Here is a 10,555-nt window from a genome sequence, read left to right as displayed (position 1 = left end):
TAGTAAGTAAAGTTTATTTATAAAGCGCATTTCACAGATAAAATCACAAAGTGCTGTACAGGAGGATAAGTAAAAACAAACAGTATAAAATGTATATACATATGTAAGATTAAAGTGACACTGGTAAAAACCCATCAACCAAAAGCCTTATTAAATAAACATGTTTTCAGCACCTTTTTAAAAGAGGCAACAGTGTCTGCCAGACGCATGGACAGGGGCAGGGCGTTCCACAGTCTGGGAGCTACAGACTGAAATGACATGTCCCCTCGGGTCTTATAACGAGTCTTAGGGACTGCAAGCAAGTTCTGGCCAGAGGACGGGAGAGTGCGGTCAGAGGAATACAACTTCAAAAGGTCCAGGATGTAATGTGGGGCCTGACCATTTAAGGCTCTGAAAGTCAGCACTAAAATCTTAAAATCAATCCTGAATTTTACAGGGAGCCAATGTAGATCCATTAAGACTGGTGTTATGTGAGACCTTCGAGGGGCACCTGTTAAAAGTCTAGCAGCAGAATTTTGAACAATTTGCAATTTGTTCAAAGCAGACTTATTCAGACAGATAAAAACAGAGTTGCAGTAGTCAAGTCTTGTTGATACTGAAAGCATGAATTATTATTTCCAGATCTTTCTTTGATAACATTTTGCGAATTTTAGAGATGTTCCTAAGATGATAAAAACAATTTCGGACGAGCTGTTTAGAGTGTGTCTCCAAAGACATGGCCTGGTCAAACACAACCCCCAGGTTTTTGAGGCTGGATTTGACAGAGCGGCCCAGAGAGCCAAGGTGCTGTTTGATCAGCGGGATCTTATGGTCTGGGGCAAAAATCAGAGTTTCAGTCTTGTTTGGGTTTATCTGTAAATAGTTTGTGGCTAGCCAGTCTTTGATGGAGGACACACACTCTAAAAACAGAGACAAACGATGAAACTCAGACTCGTTAAAAGAACAATACAACTGGACATCATCAGCATAGAAATGGTATGATACATCCTTGAAACAACCAATAATTTGACCTATATATATATATATATATATATATATATATATATATATATATATATGTCTTATTGTGTATTCTATATACACTTTATTTTCTATTCCAATTCTCATTCTATTTTTATTTATCTCTGTATTGTTTATGCACTGGAAGCTCCTGTCACCAAGACAAATTCTTTGTATGTGTAAACACACTTGGCAATAAAGCTGATTCTGAATGTCAGGGTATCACAGACGGTCCAATGAGAACTTTGAAATGGTGTTTGCTCCACTGACTAACAGTCACATAACAATTCACATTAGAGAGAATCCTTTCACATGTCATAAGTGTGGGAAGAGTTACACAATTCAAGAAGACCTAAATAGTCATATGAAAATTCATAGAGCATTTTAGGAGCAAGTAACGGACTCACGTTAGAAAATCCCAGTCCTTTGCTTTGTAAAATGTCTGTCTTTATTGTATCTTTAATGTAAAAGTGTTAGATTCACACCACATTTGCTCTATTTCAGCATTTCCATGTTCCAATAAATTTTTAACCCATGGTCCAACTTTTCATCACACGTTTCACTGCTTTCCAAACAGGATAAATCAGCATCCGAAGGGCACTTTGAAAGGTGAATTATCATGGCCTCCATGTTGAAGGGTCGTTCCAAACCAAAGTGCTAAAAAATAACTGCTTCAAGGGGGCCTCTCAAACAAATGTGTTCCTTGGGTTCAACTGATGGACACTTAAATCCCAAGCTATCCGGAACTAGATCTGAATGTGCACAAGGCTCTCAAGTGCATTGCAAATTAAACCAGCTGCACCTGCAAACACACTCTGATACTGGACAACCTTTGACAACATTTAATTTCTGTGGTGTATTTTATTGTGAGTTTTAGCTTGAATGCCCCATCTCGAGAGTGGGGCTGTGTATTATTTTGCTCTCATGCACTCTCATGAACAATCACAGGACAACAACAGTCAGTCAAGAGTTTCACTAATTCAATAGATTTTGGTTTGTTTCTCACCAAAACATATCGTATGCCATCACAACAAGGAATGAGATGTAGACAATCATTTATTAGACTTCAGAATTTTACTTTTGCATCCTTCATGAAGCTTGAAGAGGTAGTCAACATGAACTGCCATTGTATGACATCACTCAGCATGTTTTCACAATTGTTAAGAAAATAAAAGAAAATAATATGAGGTTATTTGAACAATGACTGAATTTTCTTGAATGACTTAAACTATCCCTGAATAATGTCTTTTAAATTAAAATATATTTTGATATTTAATTTTAGTGAAAAATGAGTTTCTAGTTAAGTCTCCCATCCATATTGACAGGCCTACCAGATGTAGTGTAGTGCACACTAATTATCCTATATTTTAAGGATATCATTGGTTGTATTTAAATGTGTTGTACTTTGTCAAATGTGATGCTAGAAGAAATTTTTAGGTAAATATCCACTGATCTATATATATATATATATATATAACTGGATAGCTCATGACGTCACAACAGTGAAGCTACTGCGCCGCCATCTTGGTATTCCCTAACGTTCTGTATTCCTGTGGGTCTCAATGGGAAATCGTCTGTTTTGGTGAGTAATTTTTACCTGTCCAGTCACATAAAAAAAAATGTTTTATGTCTGCATACACTGCAATCTTCCTAAATATGTAATTCATTATTTATTTTGACTTTCATCCCCCCCTCCCCCTGCTTATTCTAAATGTGAGCGTGTTATGTTACTCTTTATTGCAGCAGCATTACGTTCAGCGGCGCACGTGTTACCTCAATAGAAACAAGTTTAAGAAACTGAGGTAAGCTATCAGTAGACATTTTCAAACATATTTTTAGCAGGCTTTAAAGTTTTTATTCTGAATACATTTATGTTTTGTAGCTTTTGTTTACGTTGAACGTGCATTGTGGTTATTTTCTTAGGATAAATGAATATTAGCTATGCAGCTAACATTAACTTAGGAAAATAACCACAATGAATAACAGTATAACTCACCAAGTTAGCTTTTTTGGTCAAGTTGAATATCTAATTGCAGATCAACACCGGTTACATATGATAACTTTAATGTGGGCTTTCATTAATTGTCTGTGTGTGATTTGTACTTTTTGCAGTGCAGGCCTGAATACGGACCAGCTCACGGGCATCATTTATAAAGTGATCAATTGGAATAGACGAGGAGCAGGGCAGGACTGGTAATCTGGACTACCGGACATTTTTCCGGCGGACCGACGCACTTTGGGGCCGATCAGGGTGGACTGGCCATCGGGAGAACCGAGCGGGTCGCTGTGTCGGCCGCGATAAGCTAAACGAGCCGCCGCGTTAGCGAATACTCTCCTCCAACAACTTTTGGGCCAGTTATGTCAAATCCCGGGCCGATTTCTCTTTCCAGTCCAGCCCTGACAAGGAGCACATGGATATTGTTGAAGTTAAACCAGGTAAGTTTGCCATTTGGATTTCAATAAACATCGCACTGAATGTTAGATAAAACTGGAATTGGTTTGCAACAGGAGGAAAAGCTGTACGAGGAGACAGTTGTCAGCCTGGCTTCACTGAAGAGCTGTTTTAACAGAGTAAAAAATATGTTTTATTTGCAATGAAGATACTTTTGCAACATGCAGTATAAGTCTCATAAAATTACTGTGTTTCAGATAGTATAACATAACATTTTAAGTAATAACATTTAATATTAATAGAAAAGTTGACCCAAATATGTAAATACTGTCATCATATACTCAACCTCATGTCCTTCCAAATCCATGTGACTCTTTTGCAGAACCCCCAAAAATGTATTTTGTATTCCATATAAGGAAAGTAAATGGTGAGCAAAATAGCTTGTTTTGGTCACCAATGGCATTCATTATATGGACAAAAACATTTTTTAAAATGTCATCTTTTGTGTTTCACAGAAAACATCATACAGGTTTGGAAGGACATGAGGTTGAGTAAATAGCTGTGCGTAAGGTCTGAAGTTGGGGTATAAAGTTCAAGGCTTCGTAACTACTAGTTAGTTTGCATCTAAGTCGATGCTTAATTTGGTTGCTCCACCTGTTCTTAAGGCAAGTCTTAACTAGTAAGTTGTGAACTCTCCATAAAGTGATGCGTAGTCGCATACTATGACGTTTACCTGCATTGATCCAGTAAGCACCTTCATATTTGTACACAGAAGTATTAAAAATCCATGAACTTCAATGAAACAGGTAGTGCACAGAATCATCTTCATAGTTGTTTTAACTGTATGCTATGTACCCCACCACAGCCTCTTTGAACATGGACAAGCTGGGAAGACATACAGTGATGTTTTTCTCTGTGTCTTCTGTTTCAGGCTGAACGTCACTGCCTGAAATGCCAGCATATCAGAAGATGTCGCCTCCAGTGTCACTGTGCTCTCCGGTGGAGAACTGTTGCCACTAGCTCTGATGGCATGTTTTGCTACCATTCTTTTGAAAGCTGAATAATGTGGGATTGTGGTTAAATCCATTAGCAGATTTGTTCCCACATATCTGCAAATTTTTGTTGTATTGTTCAGTTTAAGTCAATTTTTGTATGTACTTGGAAGCTTTTGTTATTGAACAAATAAATATGTATGATTTCCTTGAGTGTGCATATGTCAATAAACTTATTTCTAATTATGATTTAAAAGATCAGGGGATTGTTGAAATAATTAAATGCTCACAAGCTGGTATGTACATGTTCCAGAAATGAATGCAAATGGATAATTCCATTAAGTAAAGGTAAATTAATTTATGTGTGTGTGTGTGTGTATGTATGTATGTATATATATATATATATATATATACATACATATGTATACATGCGCACACACACACTGTATATGAACTTGTGTGTGTGTTTTGTTGATGTGCATGCACCCCCCAAATTAGTTCACATTTACTATATAATCTAGTCAAAAATGATTAATAATGTTGGCAAATTATGCAGATGTATAATTTGACAACATTATGAACGAGGAGCAGCAACAGATTTAAACTATGAAGGCAGAGAAACATTGCATCCTGTAACAATCTGCAGATGGATAACTTTGCTTTAAAAAGGGGTATTAATACACTTTGGTGTTGTATTTTTACTGTTGATTATTAAAGATTATGATCGTTATGCCCACTCTACATGGGGATAAAGACTAATGTGTCTTTAATATGTACATAGTCATAAATTACAACCTGTGGGCACTTTAGCCACATCCTTAAGTGAGTGTTGTTTCGCGGTTAAACGCTGCACATGCCGCGATGCCCTCTGTCGGTAGGGAATAGTAAGATGGCCGCCAGAGCACTTCCGGTAGCTTCACCTACTGCTGGCAGTTTAGAATTCTATGAGCAATCCAGTTATATATATATAGATCAGTGTAAATATCACATGAGCAAAATATTGTTGTTGGGTGTCACTTTTCATCAATATTTACTTGGGAAACTTTATATATATATATATATATATATATATATATATATATATATATATATATATATATATTTATATATATATGTAGGCATTTTGTGATTTTAGACAGCGTGTAAATCGACTTTTATTTTGCTTCCCGGGCAGCTGTGATTATTACGTCATAAGTTCTGCGCCGCGGCTAAGTAATGTTAAATGTATTTAGTGTTACTGGATGTAATATCGTAATGCTTTGTCAAACGCTGATTGTTGGTCTGTCGTAAATTGTGCGACATTTATGAGTGATATTTTTCTTTGAGTAAAACGAATCAACACTTTGCATTTCTTTTTCGTTCTATCGATTAATTCTAGCATTTTAAAAGTGAAAACTCTGTGAAGATGGAGCGTGATGGCAGTATTACAGAAGCATGCAGAATAAAAGATGAAGAGAATGAAACAAAAAGAGGTTAGTGTTGCATTCCCATTATGCTTACATGTACTATAGTAAAAAAAAAAATGACTAATAGAAACATTTAACTACAAATAAATAGAATTAAAGTTGATAAAATATTTGTTATGTTACAATTATATTTATAAGTGTATAATTACTTTATTTTGCTTTTATAAAATAAAGTTAAGTAAAAAGTACAGAAGAATGTGAAGATTACTAACTTTGAAGTATTAAAGACTTTCTACTTCCAGGAAACCCTTTCCCTTGTGAAAATTAAGTTACTATATGAAGTAAAAAAAAAGTGAATTCTAATTGCACATTTAAAAAAATAAAAATAAACTGTTGTCAAACCTAATATATAAATATATATATATATATATATTTTCTCCCCAATTTGGAATTCCCAATGCACTCTTAAGTCCTCATGGTGTTGTAGTGACTCGCCTTAATCCGGGTGGCAAAGGACAAATCTCAGCTACCTCCGCATATGAGACCGTCAATCCGCACATCTTATATTGTGGCTTGTTGAGCGCGTTACCGCGGAGATGTAGCACGTGTGGAGGCTTCACGCTATTCTCTGCAGCGTTCAGAGTGAGAACCACACTATAGCAACCACAAGGAGGTTACCCCATGTGACTCTACCCATCCTAGCAACCGGGCCAATTTGGTTGCTTAGGAGACCTGGCTGGAGTCACTCAGCACACCTTGGACTCCAGGGGTGGTAGTCAGCGTCAATACCATATTTATGATTTCATAATGACATGAGCGGCACCATATCAATGGAAACAGGTGTGTGGCTGAAAACAAAAAGCCTATTGGCTAGGTTTTTTAAAAGGTACAAGCCATTCGACATTTCCCACTCCCACTTCCTGTTTCAGTATACATTAAAAACCAAGTAGAACTGCGCTCGTCAGTGCACTTCACTGCAATGTTTGCCTTAACCAGTTCATTTATATGGTCCTACGGTGTCAAAAAATGACATTTTAAAAGTACAAATATTGTCTCACAATTTATATGAGGTCATACAGGCTGCATACAAAACTATTACCAATATTAATAAACTAATATTAATATAAGATTATTTGAAATAATGTCAAACTGCTAAGACAGTTAAAATGTGATGTTCCCATGTTCGTTTTAGACCTGATGGAGCTGAGTGACGAAAGTCAAAATCTGGATGAATTGGAGGAGGAACATCAGTATCGGAAACCTGATTGTGTCATTACTGGAGAACAATCTTCTAATTGCTCACAGACTGAAAAGAAACTCTCACAAAAAAGAACAGGATCCAAAAAATCTTTCACCTGCCATGAGTGTGGAAGAAGCTTTCAACGTGAAGGACACCTCTTAGGTCACACGAAAATTCATACTGGCCAGAGCCCTTTCACCTGCCAACTATGTGGAAAGTGTTTCACTCAGAAAGGAACCTTGAAGAGTCACGTGAGAACTCACACTGGAGAAAAGCCTTTCACATGCCCTCAATGTGGAAAGAGATTCTCAGATAAAGGGACCCTTAAGAATCACATAAAATTTCACACTGGAGAGAACTGTTTTCCATGCCATCAGTGTGGAAAGAGTTTCACACTAAAAGTGTATCTTAAGGGTCACTTGAGAACTCATTCTGGAGAGAAGCCTTTCACATGCATCCAGTGTGGAAAGAGTTTTGTACGTAAAGTTAACCTAGAGCATCACATGAGACTTCATACTGGAGAGAAGCCGTTCACGTGCCATCAGTGTGGAAAGAGTTTCACTTGCAAAGGACGTCTCCAGTGTCACACAATTACTCACTCTGAAGAGAGCCCTTTTACATGTCCTCAGTGTGGAAAGGGTTTCAAAAAAAGGGAACACCTTAAGAATCACATGAGAATTCACACTGGAGAGAAGCCTTTCACATGCCATCATTGTGGAAAGAGTTTCAATCAAAAAGGAAACCTTCAGAGTCACATGGCGATTCACAATGAGGAGAAGCCTTTTACGTGTCCTCAATGTGGAAAGAGTTTCAAACGTACAGGAGACCTTAAGAGTCACATTAGAATTCACACTGAAGAGAGATGATGACTTAAACCATACCAGGGAATGTATAATGCAGAAACACCTTGACAAGGGCTCACATTGAGGAAGGATATATATGCATTATTTCGATTTTAGGCATGGGACATATTCATGGACTCACAGCACCTCCCGAGATGTTCTGAGATAATTTGCAGCGTTCTCATAGACGACATTATTCTTGCAAACAGTTTTCAGAGTGAAAACTCTTTACATGCGCTTGTTCCACGAGACCTGTTCCAGCTCGCGCTGCACGCCTCAGAACAAACAGCCAATCAGACACGAGCAGTAGCTCTTTCCATCCAAGGTGTGAATTTAATTTATGCGAAAAATCTGAAAAACAATGTGCGGATAAAGCAGCGTTTACATCCCTTGCGTTCAAACGAACTAAATCGTCACTTCCGGGGAAATTGTAGCGACTGTGTGACTCATTTATTAATAAACGTGGTTTAGGACGTGCAGACAAAACACTGAATTAACTCATTTCATGACTGGAAAAGACAGCACGTCACACAGTTCTGGGAGCACTATGTGTGTGTGTTCCTCCGTCATAACGTTGTGGTGGGGATCTATAAGATATTCATTAAAAGTATCAGTAAACAAGTTTGTGTCAATAAACGTACTTGCTCTGCAAACTCTTCGCAGGCGTTGGATTTTTAGGACACCGGTATTTCAGAATGACCAGGGCAACAATTCAGATGCGATGATTGGTCCGCTGGTTCGTTCAGTTATGAATTAATTATTCAGTCACGTGATCTTTTGATTCGCATCTTGTTAAATTCAATAGGAATTTATTCGGTAAATGTGTTTCCATCATAATTTATGCGCATTTCTTCTTATCAAATATAAAACGTATCCATCTCAAGTGAGCGTTTAAGTTTTCCATGCACATCTTGGAGATTTTAATCGCATCTTGGTGTTTCAATCCAGCAGATTTTTTGCGATATTTTAAAATGAGCATAAAAAAGCATTGATGGAAACATAGCTATTGACGGCTTTACTTTTGTCTGCTCTAAAAAATATAATAAAGTGTGTTTTTTAAAGCACGTGTCTTTATGACATTTGCCACCTGTTGCGGGTAGTTGAGCAAAATTACCCACGGATAAAATACATTTGGAGGAGGAGCTTGCGAACTCGATTCAGCCTCGTCGCATTTGGCGGGTGCTAGTTTCGCACCCTGGTCACTGTTTAATATATTTGGCGACTTCCCAGATCCATCGTTATACCATTTTCCAATATTGCCGATCATGTTTGTTTGGAATCCCCATCGGGATTTTTGTAAGATATCATCGATATCCGATTACATCGTCCTATCGCCCAGTTCACCATACAAGCTAGAACCACCACTGCATACACATACACTTGTACATTCTTACCGTTTCTGCCAGTTACCAAGTGCATTAATACATTTTCTATAGCTGGGTTTCCATCCACGTTTATGTGCATTTTGGGATATCGCGTAAACACTGCTGGATGGAAACGTGGAAATGTGACTATTTGCACATTGTTTTTACAATATTATGGTTTTTCTCATAAATTAAATTCTCAACTTGGATGTTGCGTTTCATGTTTTCATAAACTTGTAACAATATCTAAGCTTTTCCAAAGACAACTCCTGTATCCGTTGCTTTATATTGGGGCTATTAGTTTAGGACATTTAGGGATATTTTGGATCAACACCAAAGGCAAAGAGTTTAACACCATTTCCCAAAATAGAGGTGAATTAGGCGGCATTCCCATAAGCAGTGAAATCCTTTCTCTGAATTACATTGACACAATGATCAGGAATATTCGGAATACATTTATGTAATCATTTGCGTGTTATATATAAATATACTCTCATAATCCATTTATACTGCATCCGTTTAAAAGAAAACAGTTTTACTGCTTCAGAAACCCTGAAAGGACATGATTGTGTCACGCTGTAAAGAAGACCCCTTCATATGGGATGAATTTACCTACAAGGTGAGATGTCTCAGAGGGAAACTAACTGTAGCAGAGAAGTTTGTGCTTGTTCTAGTCAAAAGGGGGCGGAAAAATGTGTTTGGCAGTTTGCCTGTGGAAATGTCTGGTGTGGAGTTACTTTGAATTGGGGAGAATAAATGTTGGCTGATTTAATCAATTTCAATTGCTTAAGTCTTTTTATTTTGATAACTTTTTTTTTCAAAACTCAGAATGTGTTTCTGTGTCAAAGTAACCCACAATTATGTTGGTTCACAAATATCAGGGCGCTGATACATTAAGAAATGATTCAACATTAACAAATGCTGTAAACAATTTATGAAATAAGCTCCCAGAGGGCTGTTTCACAAAAGCAGAATTTAGAAATCCAGGATAAGAGATAAAGCTGGGCTTGACCTAGTGTGATCAGTGCATCCTGGCTTTATCAGTTTCACAAAGGCCAAACCAGGCTCAGGAGGAGCGGCTATGTCAAGCCAGGTGTAAGTAATTCAGATAAGTGGGTGTCAACAGCTTTCTTCAAGAGACCACACGGTCCATCACAGATTCATTGATGCTACAATGGATAAGTTGCGTGCGCCATACTTCACAGCAAATGAGCAACATCTTTTAATGGAGACTTACGACGAATTGAAGCACATCATACTCAGAAAAGGAAACACTGCCGCTATTATAAAGGAGCGAGAAAGGGCATGGCAAACAATAGC

At 37.5% G+C, this 10,555-nt stretch overlaps 1 protein-coding gene and 1 long non-coding RNA gene across 2 annotated transcripts; both read left to right on the top strand.

Moving 5' to 3' along the window:
- The first annotated feature begins 2,716 nt into the window (after window positions 1–2,716).
- Window positions 2,717–4,596, top strand: LOC127644830 (uncharacterized). The gene is made up of 3 exons (XR_007970727.1): window positions 2,717–2,801; window positions 3,112–3,435; window positions 4,323–4,596. It is a non-coding gene; the product is annotated as an uncharacterized LOC127644830 (long non-coding RNA).
- Window positions 4,597–5,601: 1,005 nt separating this feature from the next.
- Window positions 5,602–9,993, top strand: LOC127644816 (gastrula zinc finger protein XlCGF8.2DB-like). The gene is made up of 2 exons (XM_052128212.1): window positions 5,602–5,855; window positions 6,982–9,993. Exons 1-2 carry the CDS (start codon window positions 5,789–5,791, stop codon window positions 7,893–7,895), a joined length of 981 nt encoding a protein of 326 aa, XP_051984172.1. The 5' UTR covers window positions 5,602–5,788; the 3' UTR covers window positions 7,896–9,993.
- The last annotated feature ends 562 nt before the right edge of the window (window positions 9,994–10,555 follow it).

The sequence above is a fragment of the Xyrauchen texanus genome, chromosome 6 (genome assembly GCF_025860055.1).
Source record: "Xyrauchen texanus isolate HMW12.3.18 chromosome 6, RBS_HiC_50CHRs, whole genome shotgun sequence".
Lineage (NCBI taxonomy): Eukaryota > Metazoa > Chordata > Actinopteri > Cypriniformes > Catostomidae > Xyrauchen > Xyrauchen texanus.
The sequence above is the reverse complement of the archived record's forward strand: the minus strand, read 5'-3'. Positions and strand labels throughout refer to the sequence as shown.